Source organism: Octopus sinensis, linkage group LG6 (assembly GCF_006345805.1).
Source record: "Octopus sinensis linkage group LG6, ASM634580v1, whole genome shotgun sequence".
In the NCBI taxonomy this organism is placed as follows: Eukaryota; Metazoa; Mollusca; class Cephalopoda; order Octopoda; family Octopodidae; genus Octopus; species Octopus sinensis.
Window position 1 is genome coordinate 47058028 of NC_043002.1, and position 24804 is coordinate 47082831.

General features: G+C 37.6%; 1 protein-coding gene across 1 annotated transcript in view; it reads left to right on the forward strand.

Moving 5' to 3' along the window:
• Positions 1–24804, forward strand: part of LOC115212988 — a 96042-nt gene that overhangs the window by 4042 nt on the left and 67196 nt on the right. Inside the window, exons 2-3 of the mRNA XM_029781854.2 lie at positions 15150–15237; positions 18383–18471. Coding sequence (XP_029637714.1) covers positions 15150–15237; positions 18383–18471 — 177 coding nt within the window. The remainder of the gene's footprint in view (positions 1–15149; positions 15238–18382; positions 18472–24804) is intronic.

Here is a 24804-nt window from a genome sequence, read left to right on the forward strand (position 1 = left end):
ACGTGCACACACGCCCACATACATACATACACAGTTTGTTAGCCTTTTACTTGTTGACTTCGTATTAAAGATGTAGAAGCTGTGGAAATTACTTTACTATAATTGTAATATATTGACCTAAATAATATTGTCGACCGGTTCTTTTTTTTTTATTTAATCCAAAATTGATGCATGTAATGAAGAGAGTTACTCTCTTTTACTTGTTTCAGTCATTTGACTGCGGCCATGCTGGAGCACCGCCTTTAGTCGAGCAAATCGACCCCCGGGACTTATTCTTTGTAAGCCCAGTACTTATTCTATCGATCTCTTTTGCCGAACCGCTAAGTGACGGGGACGTAAACACACCAGCATCGGTTGTCAAGCAATGCTTGGGGAACAAACACAGACACACAAACACACACACACACACATACATATATATATATATACATATATACGACAGGCTTCTTTCAGTTTCCGTCTACCAAATCCACTCACAAGGCATTGGTCGGCCCAGGGCTATAGCAGAAGACACTTGCCCAAGGTGCCACGCAGTGGGACTGAACCCGGAACCATGTGGTTGGTTAGCAAGCTACTTACCACACAACCACTCCTGCGCCTTCAAATTTTCGTAATTTAATATGCAGTGTAAGCGAACATTTAAGAATATATTCCTTAATTCAAACCTTGTTCACTTGTGAACATAATTGCCGACTGCTGGCTGTATTAGCATTATTAGTAGTGTGAGGATGGCGGCGAGCTGTCAGAAACGTTAGCACGCCGGGCGAAATGCGTAGCCGTATTTCGTCTGCCGTTACGTTCTGAGTTCAAATTCCGCCGAGGTCGACTTTGCCTTTCATCCTTTCGGGTTCGATTAAATAAGTACCAGTTACGCACTGGGGTCGATGTAATCGATTTAATCCCTTTGTCTGTCCTTGTTTGTCCTCTCTGTGTTTAGCCCCTTGTGGGTAGTAAAGAAATAGGTATTTCGTCTGCCGCTACGTTCTGGGTTCAAATTTCGCCGAGGTCGACTTTGTCTTTCATGCTTTCGGGGTCGATGAAATAAGTACTTGTGAAACACTGGAGGTCGACGTAATCGACTTAATCCCTTTCCCCAAATTAGAGGCCTTGTGCTTCCAGTAGAAAGGATTATTAGTAGCGTAAGGAGGACGGGTGAGAGAATCAGTAGAATGAGTGGATAAGAATACTTTAGGATTTGATGATTACTTACTTTGCCTTACGTTCTGAGTTCAAATGTTATTTTTGCCCCATTTCCGAGTCAATAAATAAAGAATCAGTCAAGTACTGAGGTTGATATAATCGACTCCCCCACCCCTAACGCTTTGAATTTAGATCCCACTGGGGACGGCATTGATATTTCATTCTTCCAGGGTTGATTAAATAAGTGCCATTAATATTTTTTGCAAAACGCTTCTAATCGATTATATTCATCTTATATAATATGCAATCTTCTGTCAGCGTAGGAAATCATTAATAACTAACTACTAAGCCACGCGCCTTCACACGCACACACACACACACACACACACATGCACACGCACACCACACACACACACGCGCACACACACACACACACGCACACACACACACACAAACACACACACACACACACACACACACACACACACACACACACACACACACACAGAGTCGCATATCTATGTTTCTATTTATCTGTAAATGTAATATGTGACAATTATTGGGTAGCCATGATAAAACTCCGAGTTTCGGATGTCCGGGTGGAAATTCACGCCGCCATTACATTTACAGATAAATTCCTCTATTTACATAATATCGAGGTCTCTTTCATTCTTTCGCTGTCTTACCATTTCTATCAATATGTTTCTATTTATGTATGTTGTTTGAAAGTAATCGAACCAAATTTTCATTATTTCGAGCCACTTACCCAATGAGAATTTTTGCCAAATTTGGTAAAAATCTGTTTAGCCGTTTTCTAGTAATTTTGCAAACACACAGACAAACAGACAAAGACGTGTGATTACAATACCCTGCCTTCGCTTACGCGCGCGAGGTGACAAAAAACAAAATAAAAAAAAATGTTAAAGTATGAGAAAAGTATATACTAAAACTACCATATATGTATGAGTGTGAGTGTGTGAGTGTATGTATGTATGTATGTATGTATGTGTGCAGATTTGTATGTTTTGTTTTATGTATGCCTTCTCATGCATATCTAGACATGCTCAGATATACTTAAATGATAAACTTCTGGAAAGTTTTACAGATTTTTACAGTTCCAGTGATGGATTGGATCTGTAGTCTGATAAAGTAATCCTCCTTTCTGGTTTTGAGAAGCCTAATTTCTCAAGATTGGTATTCACGTAGTGTGTTACATATACTAGTGCTCAAGTTATTACAGGTATAAACCTGAACTCTGTAATCTGGATAGAGTAACTGCAGATTTCTCAAAAGTTCAGCATAGGTATTCTGTTTTTCACTGATCTTCAGCTTTATGTTAACATTCACTGGGCAGCTGATTTCCATAACTGTACATAGTTTCTCTTCTTTATCCCAAGTCATTATATCAGGTCTGTTGTGCTTACATTTTATTGAGGTTTTCACAGGGACAATCCACTAGTAATCCTTTTTATTATGAGTGGCTATGGCTTCTACCATGCTGTTGGTTCTTATTTCGTTGTACTGTATGTATGTATGTATGTATGTATGTATTTTTGCATCCAACGTCTAAAGTTTGACACTTGCTGGATTGTGTCATCATTCGCAAGCATGACGTCTCTGACATTTGTAATGTCAAGTCCTTTAATGGTTCGCAGTGCTGGGCAGACCACAGCCTGGTGCGAACAAAGTTCCGGATGATGAACATCACGAGCAAGACCCTCTCGCCATGTATTCTGCATCTTCCTGAGAGATCGCTGCAGTAGTGATTTTACACTACTGTAGTGGGCAAGTGCTAGATTTCGCTGCACAACTGAAAGTCCTTTGTGCAGTAATACATTGTGGCCATGGTGCTTTATCACCAGCAGTCGCTGAACTTCCGCATCATTTTCATCAAGCCAGTCCCTGTGTCTGGCAGTAGCGTACCCCAGTGTTTCAGCTGCACATTGAAAAACCTGGTCTTGAAAATCTTTCCACGCTGCAGTATTTTCAGTACTGGATAAACGATTCTGAAGCCTTATCTTCACCACAGCGTCACATGTCGTATGGACATTTAGACGCCAAGGAATGCCAACTGGCCCTCTTCTTTCTTTCAGTCTGATCATCATCCGAAACTTTGCTCGCAGCAGGCTGTGGTCCATCCAGCACTCCGAACCATGAAAGGACTTGACATAACAAATGTCACAGGTGTCACGCTTGCGAATAATGACATAATCCAGCAAGTACCAATCTTTAGACTTTGGGTACATCCACGTTGTTGTGTGATCACCTCTGTGCATAAAATGAGTGCTTGTGATGTAAAGTTCGCATTTCTCGCAAAGCTACAGAAGCATGAGTCATTGCTATTCATCTTCCCTATTTATGTTCCAGAAATGTTTTTAGAATCTTAATTTTTTTTTTTACATAATGAGTAACGGGTCCTCTGGGAGCAGAAAACATCCTTTCCTGGGTTACGTGGAGAAGAGAGGTAGCTTTTTGCAAAGTAACTTTCAGAAATTGATTGTCACCCTTACATCCTGCGCGATTAATCCGCTGAACGTTTTTCATATTTTTAAAATATTGATATTAATTAATGTTTTTATTGACATTTAATTATTAATATAACAGTGTCATCTCAGTTCATTGCATGTATTTCTTAAAATTTGATAAGATATGGATATTATTTACCTTTTTTTATTGACATTTCATTATTAATATACAATTGTCATCTTATTTTATTACATCATATTTCTTGACAAAATATCTCTAAAGAGAAGATCCTCAATTAATCGAAAAATCATCCCAATCTCAATTGGCTGCGTGAAAGAGTAATACTGGCTCCAAAACACAGCACTGTAAGTAAAATTAATGTGAAGCTGTTGCAGTACCTTCCTGTAAGTCCTCACATCTATAATTCAGTTGATACAATTCCAGATCCAGAAGAGGTGGTAAATTATCCAACAGAATTTCTCAGTTCATTGGAGCCTCCAGTTCTCCCCACAGATTGGAACTTAAAGTGGGAACTCCAGTAATGTTATTGAGGAATGGGACATGCCTGGTGGTAAAGAAGATCATGTCATATGTTACTGAGGCCACCATTCTCTGTGGAGGTGGAAAAAGAGAGGATGTTTTCCTCTCATTCCATCGGGAGTAGAAATTCTTTTTCATTCAGAAGAGTGCAATTTCCTATTCGTATCAGCTTCGCAATGTCTATCAATAAATTCCAGGACTTCACTTGGAAGATTCGGGTTTCTCATACGGGCAATTATATGTTGGCTGCTCTAGAGTGCGAATAAAAAAAATCTATTTGCATTTGTTCCGCAAAGAATATTGTTTACCAAGAGGTTTTATAGGAATTACTAGATCCTATGATGCGCTCCAGTATCCACTGCTCTTTGTGAATGATGAAGATGGATACCATTTCGGCATAATACTAACCAATCCCGAATACTGTACCAACAAAGCAGTTTCCGTCATGGACTTTAATATCAAAGCATATTCTCCAATTACTTTCACCGATCACGCAATAAACCTTAGTTTTTCAAGTGGTTCATTACTATATATTCTAATGTGATTGCATAGGCTCAGTTTATGTTTCTTATTCTACAGCCACACCAGCAACCCAACGTCAATCCTTCGCCTTCTGCAACATTTCAACAGTTCATTTCCCCATTGCCGTCTCCCATTGCAGCCCCTTTCCGGAATGTACCTATTTACGTACAATATCTTCATTACACCGACGTTCATTCGACTGTCAACCATACGTGTTAGACGTAACGCTGACCGCCACAAAGGAAAGTATATCCACTGACAGCTTTTCAGTACGTTCAAAAATTACGCACCCCACCCCCAATTTTCCATGACAGGTTAGGGCCTGGAATCCTCCAAACGGACGCTTGACGTGTCAGTCAAATTAGCCCATCAGTTACTCCACAAATGTATTGTCGTCAATACTGCACGTTCCCGTATCACATGTTTCAACACAACTATGCCATTTTAATCCCGAGCAATGCTGGGTATCTCTGCTAGTATAAATATAGGGTGATTCATAAGTCACTATACATAGGAAACATTTATTTTTTAAATAAGAAACAGTTAAATAAAAAAAAATTGTTTCTTATAAAAAATAAATTGTTTTTATGTATGGCGACTTTTGAATCACCCTGTATATATAAAAAAAACATAAAAAGAAAGAAGAAAAGCACTGCACATGTAAAGGAAAAAGTCAGCAATGCCTGTGCAAAATTTTAGTTTCAGTTGGGTTTGAACGACACCTCACAGACCCTCTCCACTCTATTGACATTATCCAGAGACAAGGTGAGGCAAGATGTCTAGTGCCAATATGAGTTGCTGGCTCAGGGATGTGGGAGCGCCATGATCTCAAGCATTAGCAAAAGATGCCCAAAATGTCCAATGCTATCCTCTGCATATCTGATTTTATATCAGAGTAGCCTTCTCCTAGGGACATGCTTCAACAAGAGCTAAGGGGTACCTCACTCCCAGTTGTCTTCCAGCACACGAGACACCATCCTGGAATTTCTGCGTGCTATTGCTAGATAGTCGTTGAATTTTAATAGGTCTTGTCTTTAGTCCTGCTGGGTTTCTAGCAACCCTCCTCACTAGTTTAGCCTGGTGGAGTTGCCTGTTTAGTCACCAACAACCCAACCAAGCAATAGATTGTACTGAGTTCCATGTTACCTGTAGCACACATGAGAGCCTCACAAGTGACCTAATGAAAATGACAGCAAGAAGCTTTTACCATTTTATGAAGCAAGTTTATGGGCCTAAGAGCTCTGCATCAGTGCCCTTGCTTTCCAAGGTGTCTTCCACTCTGTTTACTACATCAACAGAGAACATTTTTCTGAACTCCTAAACCGTAAGTCAGTTGTGGACGAAGCAGTGATTGACACTATGCAAGAGACCTGTCATTAGCTCCTAAAATTCCACGCTCCCAATAGATGAGGTAATGACAGCATAAGTAAATTGGATCTTGGTAAGGCACCTGGTAAGAATGGCATTTGGACTGCAATTTGATGGTGATTACTTCATACAATCCCTTCATGAACTTAATAGTGTAATCTGGAAGGATGGTGCAATGCCTGAGGACTGGGAGGATGCAATTATTCTTCCTCTCTATAAGGGAAAGGGAGCCAGAGTAGAATGTGGCAACTTTAAAGGTATTGCCCTACTATCAGCTGCTGGCAAGGTTCTGGCAAGTATTCTTCTTACCCGCCTGAACTGGTGTCTTGTAAATGATGTCCTGTCTGAATTTCAATGTGGTTTCCGATCTAGAAGAAGAACGATGGATATGGTTTTCACAGCGAGACAGATGCAGGAAAGGTGCTATGAGCAGAATATGGATCTTGTCCAGGTATTCATTGATTTAACCAAGGCCTTTGATACTGTGAATAGGGTCTCTCCATGGAAAATACGTGACAAACTTGGATGTCCGGATCACTTTGTATCATTAATCAAATCATTTCATGATGGGATGGAGGCTTGGGTCAATGTTGGTGGTGGCATGACGGGACCAATTCCTGTAGAGAATGGTGTCAAGGAGGGTAACATCCTTGCTCCAACTATCTTTTCTCTGTACTTTGCTGCTACTCTTACTCATGCTTTTGATGTGGACAGCTCTCCTGGGATAAATGTTAGTATCGACCTTCTGGCCGTCTTTTTAACCTGCGTTAATTTGCTGCCAATTCAAAAGTTTTCCAGTCTCTTATTCATGACATACTTTATGCAGATGATTATCACTCATGCAGCAGATGATATGCAAATACATGTGAATCATATTTCTGCTTCTTGTAAGGAATTTGGACGCAGCATTAGCCTGGACAAGACTTTTGTAATGTTCCAGTCTGCATCAGGAAACCCATATGTGGAACCAGCTATCTTCGTTGAAGGAACAATACTGAAAGTGTTTGACAAGTTTGTCTACCTGGGCAGCACACTCAACCGTTCTTGCTCCCTGGATGATGAAATATCTTTCAGGTTGCAGAGAGCAACTGATTACTTTAGGTCTCTTGAGTCTCGTGTCTGGTCCCACCATGGCATCACAAGGTTAACAAAAATTGTTGTGTACCATGCACGTGTACTGACATCACTCCTTTACTCATGTGAGACATGTACCATTTACAAACGTCATGTAAAGGACCTTGAACGCTTCCATCAAAAACGTCTGAAACATTCTGAACGTTGGCTAGACCTTAAAAACTCCAGATACACAGGTCCTGAGGAAAGCCTGTATCCTGAGTATTGAGGCGATTGGTGCACAAACACCGGTTACGTTGGACCGGACACCTTGTTAGAATGTATGATTAGCAGGATTCCTAAACAGATGTTATATGGGGAACTTGTTAGTGGAAAGCGATCCCGACAGAGGCCAAGACTGCGATTTAAGGACTGTGTAAAGGCCTCATTAAAGGCCTGTGAAATGCAGGAGGCTGATTGGGAGAGCAATGCTTGTTATCGCCACGGATGGAGAAAACAAGTAAAGGAGGGAGTTGATACTTTTGAAAGAGCACGTATTCTTCATGAAGAATTTAAGCGTGCTGCTCAAAAACGCACTGCTGATGTAATGCATAGGGAAGGCTTAGTCTGCAATTTTTGCAGTAGTGTATGTTTGTGAAGAACAGGGCTCGTTAGTCACCAACAGAACCGTAAGAGTAAAGTATAAGGTAGTCTTGAGCGCACAATGTTCCTAAAGGTCAGTAATGGTTTTCCTCGGTCATGAGTGGACTTCCATCATCAATTATGTATGTGTATATACATCTATCTATCTATCTATCTATCTATCTATCTATCTATCTATCTATCTATCTATCTATCTATCTATCTATCTATCTATCTATCTATCTATCTATCTATCTATCTATATAAATGTAAGATCCAGAGATCGAGATGCAGGAAGAAAGCTTTAAGTAGTCTGTAGTAGATATAAAAAAACAACTTTCAGGGACTATAATGGTTTATTAAGAGGGAAGAGCAGTGGTATTTGAAGAAAAGATAATGTGGAGGGAAAAGGTTGGGGAAATATTTTTGACCAAGGGGTAAAAAGTGTGCATGAAGAAAGCACAATAGAATGAGGAATTTAAGCACGGTCGTTTGACCGGTAATATTCAATAGGGCTGTTTTGGCCAAATCACAGAAATTAGCAAGGTAAGTGGTATTAGAAAAAAATAACGTGGAAGGAAGAGAGTGTGAAAATGTTTTTGGCCAAGGGGAGAAAAATATATGTGCATGAAGAAAGCAAGAAAGAATAGGGAAAATTCGTGGCGGCAACTACTAGATTTCAAAAGAGGAATGTATATTGTGTGCGGTGAGCGTGTTTACAGTGTAAAGTATTAGAGGTATATGTTGGCATATGTACTTGTAAATTTACGAAGGGAGTGGGGTAGGAGTCGGGAGGCAGGTGAAATAAGACAAAAAATTTTAAACGGTAAGGAGAAATACAGAGAGAAGTATGTAAATGACAATAAAGAATTAAAAGGAAGATATATTGTCGGTTTAATATTCAATGGTAGTGAGGGTAGATAAGAGGGAAAATTTATGAAGGCTAGCGGGGAAAAGCGGGGTGGGGTTGTTGTTATTTGTATTTTGGGAATAGATTTAGTGATTGATGTTTGCAGGTAAAAATTATACTGCTGCGTTTATTAAGACAATCCGTGGATTGAAAAGTAGCCAAGTCCTCGGCTATGCAGAGATCACACTTGTTATTATGGCTGCTGTATAGCTTTGGGTGACTATGGTCCACTTGTGAGTGTAAGGAGTTGAATCAAACTTTAGTTTATTGATAAGCTGAGATAACGATGTACTGTTGGATTTTGTTTGGGATTTGAAACTGGGGTAGTGGTTGCTCACTCTAGCCTTGAAAGTGGTGCTACATGAACCGATATATATGTAGTTACAGTTGGCAGTTGATACTAGACACTTATAAACGATGTTTTTTGTGAGACAACGGACAAGAGGCTGGACGTCTGAGGCTGCATGAGTTTGTAGTGGGTGTTCCGGATGAACTTGTGAGAGGATTGCTATTTAGTGAGGAATCGATGTCAGGATCGTTATTATTGCTGGCGTTAAGATCAATATTTAAGGAGTTGAGGGTTGTGTTGTGGAGTTGTATAATATGATAATTATTGTACCCGGTGGTATCTTCTGTGTCGTTCTCTATTTTTACAAAAGGTATAGTGGGTGTTGTGATAAATATAAGGATATGGTGTTAGTAGTGATTTATAGTTGGAGTTATGAGGGTTAGCGTTGTTAAAGGGGGTCAGTTGGTGTTTTGGGTTTACATGTATGGAGCTGGGGGTTATGTTGAGTTAATTTATTAGGATGGATTTTAGCTGGTTGCGGATTTCTGTGTTTCTTATTGTTAAGATGTCGGATAACTTTGGCAATGTTGGCGGTAGTGGAGTAGGACAATTTTATAGATTGGTGGTGGTGGTGGTGGGGGGGGGGGGCGGGCGGAGGTTTAAATATTTTTCTAAGGAGGCTAGATTTAGGAAAATGTTTTTCGAGTAGAGCGAAGAAGAGTTTAGGTACTCGATTCTGAACATATATATGTACATATATATGCACAGATGAATTTGAAAATTCAAACTTTTTGTTTATTTCCAGTTAGAACAAAAGTCCGACACGTGTTTCGATCGCACCGATCGCATATTGTTGCATATTCATATGCAGTGATTTATGTATTATTGGTACCGTCTTTTCAGGGTAAATAACTCGCTGAATATGAATATGCAATAATATGCGATTGGTGTGTTCGAAACACGTGTCGGACTTTTATTCTAACTATAAATAAACAAAAAGTTTGAATGTTCAAATTCTTCATTCTCCCCATTTTAATATTATTCTTCACACTCAAAGTAGCCAAGAAATAAGCTGGAACATCGGATGAGAGCTTAGGGTAGATTACTAAAAAAACGTACCATCCGAAGGAACCAGCCTTGGCATTTTACCCTGAGAAATTCGATATCTGCTTGTATATGATATAGTTCCTCTCACTTACACACACACACACGAAATTATATATATGACAAAGGAACAGGAAATTATTTAATGAACATCATTAGCTTAAAGCTGTTTCTGCCATAAAACGCAGTGCACTTAGAACCGAGTGCTTGTCATCACCTTATAGCTTCTTCAGAGCTTAAAAATATCAAGTCCAAGTTTATTTGGGAAAACGTTTACGTGCATGGAAAAGTCGTAAAACACGCACACAAACGCACGCACACACACACACACACACACACACACACACACACACACACACACACACACACACACACACACACACACACACACACACACACACACACACACACACACACACACACACATACGCACACGCATACACACATACATACACAAGCACAATGACTAGTGGTGTATAAAGGTTGAAGGATAAAATCCACTTTCAGAAGTACATAAGTTTAGATACTTTCTGTATATACAAAGGTGTATGATGAAAACCTATAAAAATAATTGCAAATACACATACATAACTGATAGACAGAACACTATATGTTATAAAACATACAATTAACATATCTCTATGTATACATATAAAGAGAAAGCACGTAGTTTTATCTATCTATCTATCTATCTATCTATCTATCTATCTATCTATCTATCTATCTATCTATCTATCTATCTATCTATCTATCTATCTATCTATCTATCTACGTGTCTGTCTGTATGTCTGTCTATACTCATACACATGCGCATACTTGCACACATATACACACATGCACACCTACACTTACATACACGCTCTCTCTCCCCCCCTCTCTCTCTCTCTAATACACACACACAACCAGGGTGGAAACCATGGTTGCTCTCAGTTATGTTCCAGGTTACGGCTAACCGCATCGATTGGTATTTAACGTCTATGACTATTATTAGTTTGTATATTTCTTCAATGGGTAATTCCGTGTTCGCTTCTCTGGAGGTAATATATTCTGGAGTGCATATTAGCAATAATTATAACGATATACAATATGGAGACTTGTTCATCCTCAAGATTTATTTCCTTTTATTTTGTAATTACACACAGCATATTGCTATGGTTGTTACGACTTACACATGGTTTCACTGCACAAAGTATGAGCAGTTGCACATGTAACCAGGCTTGATTTTCTGTGCAGTTTCTTACACGTGTAAGTCGTAACAACCATAAGAATATGCTATATAATGAGAGGAAATAAATCTTGAGGGTGAACAAGTTTCCATATACTGTATCGCTACACACACACACACACACGCACACATGCAAATACATGTAAGAGAGGCAGATCCGTTCATAGATACACATGCGGTTCTATACTGGTAGACTTACAGATGCATATATATATATATATATATATATATATATAGGGACATTAGCCATTTGAATGTGGCTAGGGACAGAGAATTATTATTGCTATATATATATATATATATATATATACACACATATATATCTATAAAATAATATGTTACATTACTCAATAGTCAAGATAAAACTCTGAGTTTCAGATGCCGAAGTGGAAATCCACTTCGGTTATCTGGCCATCTGAAAAACGCTATTCAGATGGCCAGATAACCGAAGAGATGGTGTTGTGGATTTCCACTTCGGCATCTGAAACTCAGAGTTTTATCTTGACTATTGAGTAATGTAACATATTATTTTATAGATAAATTTCCTCTATTTACGTAATATTGAGGGTTCTTTCTTTCTTTTGTTATCTTACCGTTTTTACCAATACATATATATATATAATATATTATATATATATATATATATATATATACAAGAAAAAAGAAACAAGAATGGATTAATTGTTCAGTACAATTGTTTCATACGAAGAACAGATTTATTAAAAGCTGCAAATATTGCAGCAAATACAAGTGTCCCGTTTTCCTCAGCCAAAACACATATGAGTTTTCCAAACATCCTAGGGGGTGAGGCTACACTCATGAAGTGTCGAAGAGAGTTCTATGAAATGCAAAGTTAGATTGTAAGCAGACTTAAAATGTTTTCTAATGATGCACAGTTTTATAAAAGGTTTTTTAAAAAGATTGTTAGCTTCACAGAAAAGGTAAATCCACCCATAATAATGTAGATGTAATTTCCGGAGATATGAGGAGAGATTTTATTCTCAGAGAAGATGAATGTATCCATAATAATGCAGATGTAATTTCCTGATATATGAGGAGAAGATGTTGATCACACATCTATTCGTTTCACCAAACTACGTTGTTGGAAGAAGAGATTGGCTATAGTGGCTGAAAGAAGTCGCAAAAGAAGTTCATTTTAGAAGTATTTTCTTAAAAATATGATGATGATTATTAAGTAAAAAATTTAACACATTTTACAAATTTACACTTATATTTAAACAATTTTCAGTTTTACAAATGTTACCCTTGGTCATGAAGCCCAATGACTACAGCATGCTTTTTTTTTTTTTTTTTACCAAGAATGAGATTAAGTTGTGTCATTTACATCCAACTTCCTTGTTACATCCTTCCATCTTTTCCCGAATATACTTCGCGACAGGTGTCTCCTCTCCAGCTCTATCTTGCTCTTCAGATGATATCTGAAGTAATGTAGCAAACTAGGGCCGGAGATGAAAGTTCTCGTCGCGACTCCTTTCATACTAGTTCTCCATACACACTCTTTCAACACTGCGACTGTATATTAAAAAAAATGCCTCACCTTCTTTTAATAGTCCGAGTGGCTATCATAGGACTCAGCAGATAGCTGTACTCTTCCTAGATGCGACAACATGTCTTCTACGTAAATTATCAAGCCCGAAAGCTCCGAGCACTGTACAAGAGCGTACATAACGGTTTCATGGTCTTGCCCGCACCTTGGGCATGCCGGTGACACAGACATTCCATGCCTAGACAATTTGTTGCGAACAGGTAACGCGCTCCTGTAGCACTGCCAGGTCATGGATTTCTGGTAGTTATCCGAGTACCCCGGCCTGAAAGTTCTATGAAACAGGTTGGTTAGCTGGCTCTCATCGAGCCCCAGAGTTTTTCCTAGGACGTCATCGCTCTTAAACTCTACCAGCCCTCTATAGAATACCGAGGTGGTATTACCACTGCCGGTCTTGGCCGCCTCATGGATTAGCACGAGTGTCTGTCGGCACTCCTTTTTCCATTCTGTCGTACCAACAGTATAAAAAGAATGTGTTTATATTCTTCTTTAATCCATAGTGAGGTTTTGCAATACTTAAATTTAAGTATTTAAGTTTAAGGAACAGAAAAATCGATGTAGTTATTTGAAAAAAACAGTGATTAGGTTTTGAAAAATATATATTTGTTGTAATCTACAGTTGGATTGTTAAAACGTCCACTCCAGTATAGCAGTATAGTTAGTTAGACAAGTAAGACACGACTATCTATATGACCGACTACTACCCCCGACTGAGCAGACAATAAATTAGGCAAAATATGCGAACTGATGTTAACTGAAAATAAAGAGAATGCATATCGTATGACCTTACGAAAGTTGTTAAACGATCTTATAAAATTACGGGAACGATTCCCTTTTTCAACTACAAGAGAGAACATAAAGAAAGGGTTTGAAAAAATATAGTGTCACCGGCAGATCTAAAATAGTCCGACAGTGACAATATTTCTCCGAATGTAAGATAATACATCTTTCCTCTTTATTTTCAGTAATTGATATCACTTTACATATGTTTGTGTATATGTATGTATCCATAAATACGTCCGCACGTGCGCGAAAACACACACACACCATCACACACATACATGTATGTATATGTGTGTGCATGTGAGTGTTTGTGCATAAATATGTATAAAGTCTAAAAATGGGGGGCTTTGCATTACATCTAATCTTTTATTAAGATTGCTTCAACAATACATGGTTCAAATAACTCACGTTTAATAAAATCTAATATATGATCGATGAATCCATGCGCATCTCGTTAGACAAAAGCAAAAGAAATCAATGTATATAATATATATATATATATATATAATATATATATATAATATATATATATATTATATAATATATATATATTATATATATATATATATATATATATATTATATATATATATATATAGTATTAATAATTATTTCTACCCAAGGCACAAGGCCTTGAAAATTTTGGGGGATGGGGGATAGTCAATTACATTCATCCCAATGCCTAAACTGGTACTTATTCATCGATCCCGAAAGGATGGAAGGCAAAGTCGACCTCGGCGAAATTTGAACTCGGGACGTAGCGGTAGACGAAATACCTATTTCTTTACTACCCACAAGGGGCTAAACACAGAGGGGACAAACAAGGACAGACAAACGGATTAAGTCGATTACATCGATTCCAGTGCGTAACTGGTACTTAATTTATCGACCCCGAAAGGATGAAAGGCAAAGTCGACCTCGGCGGAATTTGAACTCAGAACGTAATGGCAGACGAAATACCGGTAAGCATTTCGCCCGGCGTGCTAACGTTTCTGTCAGCTCGCCGCCTTATATATAGTATTCATAATGTTGAAGAGAGCGAGGATTTTCACATCCATAATTTTATTTACCGGTTATTTACAGCATCCTTTACTAAACCTACGCGCGTTTCAACTGCATTAACTACACATTGTTTGATATGCGATCTGGTATCATGGTCGGTGCAATATCATCAGGGTCCTACTCCATTCCGAAGTGAACGCCGAATATCGTGTCATTAACCTTGAGATGTCCTCTCATACAGGCGCATGGTGCATTGCTGGTATGTTTTCAGACTGATTAATTCCAGTAAATTGAAATCACTTGATATAAGAGTTCCGGCGCCATTCTCGTCTACTACGATTTATGTCTGCGCTTTTATGCACTATGCTCTTATATGAGGCGTTCTAACAAGACATTCACGTTGGATATAAAGTTGGATATAAAGATTACCTTTTGATACTGGTAACATTTCTGTCGTCGCTAATAATTATTGTATGTGTGTGTGTGTTTGTGTATCACAAATTTTTATGTTCAGAATAATACAGGTCACATATTGTTGTTAGTTGCAGGCAGTAGACACATGCGGGAGTTGCAAGAAATGTTCTCAATGTGCCGCAGTTCTCTAGATGCTTATTCCACTACAGATTGTCAGTAAGTATATGTATATATAAGCATAAAACATGAAAAAAGTTGACACTAAAAGAAAATCACAAAAACATATAAAGTACACTGAAAATTAAAGCACATAAAACACGCTAAAATACAAAATACACACACACACACACACTTGTACATACAGACACCCATCCCACGTATTAATGTATACTTTTCTTTGTAATTAAACAATAACTGAATCTAAACGCAATGTATGGAAATCATGAACTACTTGATACTGAGATCCCTTCTCAACCTCCTTTGTGCAGACCGAAGTAATGCTAAGATGCAACATACTATTAACTGCGGAAACTTCCAGAAGAAAAACAAATAATTGATTAATCAGGCTGCCTTGATGGCCACATTCAGGCTGTTTTCCCTTAGCACTTGGTATTTTATATCATACACTGAAGGTATAGAAGTATTTGTTCATAATTATGTGGACTCTAGAGAGTGTAGAATCTCTGATGGACGAGAATACGTATTTGGCAGTAAGTCGTACGCACTTGGTCTCCATCAACTCTCATGTATGCCCACGAGAAACTGTAACATGCACAATCAGTTAGCACAATCTACTAAACCACTTGAACAGGCTGTCTAAAGGAGAGTATCCAACAGATGTTAAACCATCGAAAATAGGGAACTGTTCATATCTGAATGCAAAAACTGTTTTATCACGCTGGTTGGATGAAAGTAATGAAATGATTCAATGGTTCAGCAAAGTACTGGACATAAGACACCTTAGAACAAAAAGAAAAGACATGAACTTCACTGAAACTAAAGAAATAACCAGTTCTAATATATTACTGAGTCAACTGGACTCTGGCCTTTATGACCACGAACGTAGGGTTTATCTTGTGCAAAATGTTTTCAATCTAAAACCACCAGGGATAAAATTTTGAGTATCTCTCCATTTTCCCTTCAGTTAAAGATTCGTTATGATAGGGAAAGAACATGGCAGCAAGTGGGACAAATACTTGAAGTCATAGTTTTGAACTTGCACACTGGTGGTGTGTGGCTATGTGGTCTCTTCTCTGTCCCGATAGAAAGGAAGTTAGATATACTCTTTGGGGTAGTGATGTTCATTAGTAATGTAAAGGGCTTGTAAAGGTGTGCTAACGAGCCAACGGTCACTGAATTGCTTGGAAGCAACCAAATCTGCTTCGTATTATCATACCTTAGTACAAGGCGGCGAGCTGGCAGAAACGTTAGCACGCTGGGCGAAATACTTAGCAGTATTTCGTCTGCCGTTACGTTCTGAGTTCAAATTCCGCCAGGGTCCACTTTGCCTTTTATCCTTTCGGGGTCGATTAAATAAATACCAGTTACGCACTGGGGTTGATGTAGTCGACTTAATCCTTTTGTCTGTCCTTGTTTGTCCTCTCTGTGTTTAGCCCCTTGTGGGTAGTAAAGAAATAGGTATTTCACATGTTTTTACGTTCTGAGTTCAAATTCCGCCGAGGTCGACTTTGCTCTTCATCCTTTCGGGGTTGATAAATTATGTACCAGTGAACCACTGGGTTCGATGTAATCGACTAGTCCCCTCAAATTTCAAGGCCTTGTCCTTTCTGTAGAAAGGATTATCATACCATAGCATCTTTAAAAAAAAAACGGACCTTGATCAGGCCTGACTTGAGGTCGACAAGAAACTGCAACAACAGAAACAACAACTGGCCAGCTTATCACAGCTAGCAGTTAGTCTAATTTTGTGGTCAAGATGAAATGGAAGGAAAGACAAAGAAAGTACTTATCGTCACGCATAGAGCATCTATACTTGAATAGACTGATACAATGCAAATCCTCTCAAGAAAACAGTCCTTGTAACTATGAAACTAACATAGTACAAGATTAGTATGGATGATTTCACTCTTTGAACCAGATGGTGGCTACACATCTTTCAGGACAGATAGAGAACGAAGATCAGATTCATGGAATTAGATTGTGTTGTATACACATCCCGGTAAAAAGTGGTAGGCGACAGTCATTATTATAGACCAGTAGCCGGTCGTCAAGGTGGGGGTCGAGAGTCGAAGAGTTGAAAGTCGACAGTTCTAGTCGGTGTTTTGTGGAGCTAGCAGCGATAATAAGATAGAAGTTAGTGTATCACTATTCCGGTTCGAAGAGATACAACGGTATTCGATAACTAGTAACCACTGTGGCTACTAGCGTAAACAGCAATTACAGTACAACGGCAGTCACACATCACACTAGTTGGAGGAATCCACTTTACAACAGGTTAGCCATTAGGAGTAAACGAATGGTTTAAAAAATTTCGTCACTTTCATTGCTACCTTGACAAACAACGAAGAAATTATACATAATCTTTCCTGCTCAATAAAGACAATGATAGTTATAAGCGTGTCCTACTGTAAATTTAGATGTCAGTGCTACAAACGAACTATGAAATCTCACAGAAATGAGGAACAAATGGAAATAGTTTGTTCGTTAAGAATAAGTGTGTAGGGAATCACCACAGCATTAGCTAGCTTTTCAGAATAACCAATAACTATATTTTTTCATGAATACATCCCAGGTTTTGACAACGATATCAACTGATTGTTATTTTTTCCTGTAGACGAGACACTGCGAGGTAATGATCCTCAGAACCATGTGGTAAGCATAGTGTTGGAATAACCAAACTAATAAAGTTGATATTCAGTCTCTAAATTTCCGCGATGAATTTCAACGAAAGAAAATGGAAACTGAAGAATCTTAGCTGAGGAATGTGGAGACTGAGACTCGAGATTCTCTTTCAGTTACGATAAGTTAAAGCAACCAGTCACCATGGAGATATTCTGGTTGCATCAAGACAATACAGAAATGGCAATGGACCACTGATAAGAGATCCAGATGAAAGGTGGAATTGGTGGATGCTCGATACAGACATAGGTTAAGCAAATCTATAATAAAATGTTCAAAATTGAACACTTCCGTCTTTATTCTAGACATAATATTATTCAAAGTATAATTTTTTTAAAGAGGTTACGGAGTTATTTGAGGGATGGTCAACTCACTCACTGTTTCTGTATGCCTGTCATTGAACAAAAAGGATAATATTTAAACTGAATGTTATAAGTAAGAAAGTAATATTGAAGGCGTCTAGTATCTGAATTTTGCTAACCGTTGTTAATAATTTTTACAGACGTGCACAGAATATTCATTTCTGCACTGAATTGCTCAATGGGCGAATAGGAAGTCGTGGAAACCAAGAACTTGATCGCCTGAAATGCAGTAAGTATATAATTCAAACTTCTTGTATTCGGTTCTCATTTATGCAGTGACACGGGACATCATACCCTAATTAGTAATTATTGCATAATATACAAATTCGAATTACTGGAGAATGTCTGACTCTGAAACACATTCATGATGAGATCAACTTTCAGTTAATATATAAAGCAGCAAAATATTTACACTAAGTTGAAGGCTATATATTGCATGTCCGTAAACTAATTAGTTCGCCTGTTGCAATGGGGTTTGTTGTTGTTGCTGTTTGTTCCTTCCCGAGCCATGCCTGGCTCATAAGGGTCAGTTTCCCGGTTTCATTGGCGTATATGTTCTCCATCTGGACGGGACGCCGGTCTGTCACGGGTAAGCTGCAAGATGCAGGACGAAAGAGTGAGAGGAAGTTGTGGCGAAAGAGTCAGCAGAAGTTCGCCATTACTTTCTGCCGTAGCCGCGTGGAGCTTAGGTGTTTCGCTCATAAACACACACATCGCCCGGTCTGAGATTCGAACCCGCGATCCCTCGACCTCGAGTCCGCTGCTCTAACCACTAGACTATGTGCCTCCACTGCAATGGGGTAATTTGACAAAATAAATTTCGGGCATTATTTACATTTTTTTTTCAAATTGGGCTGATAACATGCAAGTGTTATACAGCAAAAAGTAGTCCTTTGCTAGTTAAGCCTGTAATACAGTTTTGCATCTTGGTGCCTAAAACAATTAGTGAAAGTTTGTTGCATGTCACCAAATAATACTCGCTTGTGACTGACGGGTATAGTTTGCACACATGTGTGTGCGTGTGTGTATATATGTTTCTATGAACATATATAAGTACAGGCGTAGCTGTGTGGTAAGAAGTTTGCTTCCAGCCGCATGGTTTTGGGTTCAGTCCCACTGTGAAGCACCTTGGGTTAGTGCCTTCTATAACTTCTGGCCAGCGAAGGCCTAGTGAGTGGAGTGACTGACGGTAACTAAAAGAAGCCCGGCGTGAATATATACATACATACATGCAATCGTCATTAAAGTGACTAAGGGTGCTAGTCAGCACCAGCATTGCTAGAAATAAGAGTCAAAACAACTCTTAGCCACGAGCAAAGCATGTATCTATTGACTGACATGTGTGTATATATATATATATAGAATAGTAGTACAATAATGCACTAATATTTACTTGGAATAGCAGTCGATAATATACGACGCTATAGTAAAACGTCACTGTATATATATATTAATATATATATATATATTAATATATATATATGTATATGTATATATATATATGTATATATATATATGTATATATATATATATATATATATATATATATTATATATATATATATATATATATATATAATATATATATATATGTAATCACCCCCCTCAAATTAAAAATGCACTAGTGAGGAGCATTAGTCAGAGAATTTCTAGTTTATCCTCAAACGAGGAAATTTTTAACAAACACTGTGATAGATATAATGCAGCATTGCTTAAGGCAGGATATAAAAGTAAGATTTGGTTTATACCTAAGGGGAACCCCCCTAATGGAGGTAGAACTATCAGGAACAACACAAATAGATTTAGGATAATCAACAATATACATATGAATTGTAAAAATGGAATATATGATAACACCTATAATAAATGTAGAAGTGATGTTAACCTTGGAAAGGTGAACGGTAGCTCAAATAGATCTAAACATACGGGTAATAGTAGGAATATTAATAATAATATACGAATTAAAACTTATGGTAGACATGATAATGGTAAAGTTTACTTGCGCAATAACCATGGTAATATTGATATAGATAAATATAACAATGACAGTGGTAAGAATAGTAATCCTATGAGTTGGTCTACGAATAGGATTTTTACAAATAACATTAATTCTATAGGCAATCCTAATTCTGATAAGGATACTCTTTGGTTGATTATCCCATATGCAATGCAGATTAAAACAAACATAGTGAGAGCTTTGCATAATGTTATTTTTAGGCATTTTGGTAAGGATAAGAATAATTTAGTCCTTTAATTAACAACGGTACTGTTAGAGTGGGATATAGCATTACTCATAATCTAGCCACCATTATCTCCTCTTTTAATAACAAGAAACTGGATCACTTCTATAAGGATAGAAAATTGAATTTAGACCAGGTAAACTTGCCCCTCTTCATTAATAATAGGAATAGAAACTTTCTTGGAACAAATGGGAACAACCTCCTTACTAATAATGAGTGCACCATACCTGTCAGAGATAATATAATGAAATAGATCATACTACTACTACCAATACTAGTACTAGTGATAGGAATATAGCCGATAATGTGAAATTAACTCATTCGTTGATTTTGGGTTTGGATGATGATAACAATTGTAACACTTATAATGTGAATAGTAGTATAGGGGTGTTGTCCAATTTTAGATTTCCTCATTCTGTTAATCTTTGTAATTTCAGAAATAAAAATAAATGTGTATTTGGTAATCAATGCCTCAGGAAGGAGGTAGTTTACCAATGCACTGTAGATACACAATTGAGTAGTAGGGTGTATATCGGGGCAACTATGAATAGCATAAAACAAAGATGGAATTATCACAGATATACTTTTAGGAATAAAAATAGAATGTACTCTACAGGGCTAAGTGCATACATTTGGGAGCTTAAAAATAAGAACTTAGATTTTAGATTAAACTGGAAAATACTAACTTCAGCACCTGTGTATAATGGAAAAAATAAAAAATGCTCTCTATGTATTAATGAAATTTTCTTCATTATTAAAGCGGGTCGGCAAATTAACAACATTAATGAAAAAAACTTCTTTTGCATTCATAGGCTACCGTTCACCTTTTCTAGATTCAAATAGAACTTAGCACTTCCACTATTATTAATTTTTTAACTCCCTTCTTTAACTAAATATACCTGTGGTCTTCTATAATTTCTAAAGTATACAATTTATATATTTTATAATTTTATAATTTTTATAGCTACATTTGTATAACAATTAATGGATGTGTCTAGTATTATTGGTTTCTTGTTTTTTGTATGTGGGTTTTTGTTTGTTTTTTTAAGAGAATTGCAATATGACATAAAATAACATATTCATTTTGGTACTTGCCTTGTAATGTGTGATTTTTGAAGTTTTCCAATATTGCATAGTATATTGCATAGTATATATATATATCTTGGGTAGATACCTAGCTCTGGATAATGTAATGATATTGTATAATATGTAATATATGAGAGCCTTTTGTGAGTTTGGTGGTTTAGGTTGAGATTATAGGTTTTTTGTATGTGTTTATTTGGAAGGTTTTTATTGTATATTTGGTCTTTTTGTACTCACCTTAATTTGTATCTTATGCTATTCACTGATAAACCTTTTTCATTTTTTTCATTTTCTCATTTACATGCATTATGCTTTATAATTATTACCAGCCTCATATATTTAGTTTATATCTATAGTCTTCTGGATCTGTACTTTAAACTATCCTTCCATACATATTTACTTTCAACAATATAACATATATATTCACTCTATTTATTATTTTTTATTTATTTTCCATTTTATTGTAATATTATCAATTTTTGCATCTAGTCTTCTATTTATTTATTTATTTGCCTATTTAAGTGTAGATGTTTACATACATATCAAGTCATCTAATTTGCTACCTATTTATTTTTTACTTATTTACTTATACTGGGGTAGTTTTATACATACATATCTATCATTTATTTTTATTTAATTTTTAATAATATATGAATACATATATACTGGTTTGTACGGCGATGTTTCGTATGTCGTAGATCAGATTTCCGTCGATTTCCGTAAAAATTTTTTATTTTTTTACATAAGTAATGAGAGCGAAAGAGACTAAGAGGAAGCGATTTTACGACGATAAGGTTTCTCTTTGAAGTCGGCCTGTGTGCGTTTGATGGGGTGTGGGAGACAGACAGTATGTTGTGTAAGTGAAGTGCTTCTGTTAGTGTGTGCGAAGAGACAGAGAGAGTAATGTGTGAAAGAGAGAGATAACTGATTTTTTACTCGGTGTATGTGTATATGTATGTATGCATGTATGTGTGTGTGTGTGTGTATGTATCTATGTATGTGTGTGTGTAAGTATGTGTGTGTGTATGTATGTATGTATGTATGGCCGAAAGAGGGTGGGACATTGAAATTGTAGCAGTCGTTTTGATAGTGATTCCTTTGGTTGTTCTGTTGATGACAACTGATGTGCTTGCTTATATTAAGACCCAGAAGGATAGATATATCATTGAGAACAATAAATTTAGTTGATTTAGCTTATGGTGTACTAGAAGAGGTTAGAAAGGGTCAAGTGGTGAAGACATTATTTCGGCCTAGCTAAAGGCATCTGGAAAATGTAAAACTGCTGCCAGAGAATAACGATTCGCGACACATTAAACAAAAAAGGTTAAAACAATATTTTTTTTTCTTTTACTTGTTTTAGTCATTAGACGGCGTCCATACTGGAGTGCTTATTTTTTTAAAGTCTGGTACTCGTTCTATCGGACTTCTTTTGCCGAACTGCTAAGTTATTTATTTTTTAAATGGCATCATTGAAATAAAAGAACAGTGGTGTGGGCTAAGTCGGTGGAGCGTTCGACAAAAAGCCACGCGCTCTTTTAGCTGTGTGTCCGAGGGAATTTCGAGTTGAGAATTTTTAGGGATATGTTTCCTTGCTTCAGTCAATAGATTGCGGTCAAGCTGGGGCACTGCCTTGTTGAAAAAATAGTCTTTCTTCTTCCAAACGTAATTACAAGTGTTCCAGAATATGGAATAATTCCTTAAAATAACGAAAGATAACGAAAAAAAAAAATTCATTTTAATTGTGGCAGTTATTCCGAAGGAGCGATGGTGGGAGGGGGCAAGTTTGTAAAAACATGAATTTTTGAAAATTTTTTGTTACAGTGCAAATTACAGTGCAAATTAATCGCCATATGGGTGATCCTTCGGTATTGATCTGCATGAATGTCAGTCATTTACTCTCTTTATCAGCTTAGTCCCTTTCTCTGTCATTATTGAAAATTGTGTGGTGAATGTCTACCAATACCGAAAGATTGCTTTACAGGTGTTTTAGATTGTCTTACATGTGTTTTCTTGTAAAAATGACAGCAAAAAAATAGCGAGAAAAATTGAAGAAATTCCATTTTGTGTGAGACAGTTATTCGGAACGAAATTCTATCGTGTGCCTTAAACATTTTGAGTTCAAATCCCGCCACGGTCGAATTTGCTGTTCGTCATTTCGGGGCTCGATAAGATAGAGTACCAAGAGTACCAATCAAGTACTGGGGTAATCGATTGCTGCTCTTCTCAGGAGCCATAAACAAATACACGTTGTCAGTTGACGTAAACGGTACCAGAACCGTAACATCGCCTACTTTTCTAGTGCATAGTTTTCTAGTGTATATATATATATATATATATTGATTGATTGATTGATTGATTCTAGTTTCAGCTCATGAGCTGAGGCCATGCTGGGGCACCGCCATTTGGTGTTGCTACATGGTTTTACTTCACGAATGCTTTTTAGCAACTGCCATTTGGTGCATGAGAGAGTTCGATGCAGCTGTCCTCATCTGCACCTCCTGCCGTGAAGTTGGTTCATCTGGGACACCTGACAGGAAGAGATCCAGTTTCATTTTAAAGACATCTGCATCCACCCCATGCAGGTCTCTTAGGTTCTTCGGGAGGATATTGAAGAGCTGTGGGCCTCGGAAGCCCAGGCTATCACAGTATCTTGTCCTACATCTTGATGGCAAATTTGGAGTCCTAGGCACCACGTAGTGGCGCCCAGTTCTGGCATTTGTGTAACTCTCGATGCCAAAGTTCAGGACACTTCCCTCCAGGAGCTTCCAGATGTATATTATGGCATATCTTTCCCGCCTACGCTCCAGGGAATATAATTTTAATCTCTTGAGTCTTTCCCAGTAGCTTACATTCTGCATAGAGGCTATCTTCTTCGTGTAGCTTCGTTGGATCGCCTCAAGTTCTGTGATCAACTTGACACTGGATGGTGACCATAGCTGAGAGCAATAGTCAAAGTGGCTTAAGACAAGTGTCTTCCAGAGGACCATCATGGTTTCTTGTTCTCTTGTTCTAAAGGTTCTAAGAATCCAGCCAGCCAGCCGTCCGTCTACATTTCATCGTCATTTTAGCAACATGTACATGAAAGGTCACGTCATCACTCATGTGAATACCCAGGTCACGCACTGATTGTGCCTCTGGGATTGCAATCCCTCCGGGTCCAGTGTATTCATTGGGTATTGCATTCAGTTTTGCATGCTGATAGTATAAAGCTTGAAACTTTCCAGCATTGAACTGCATGCT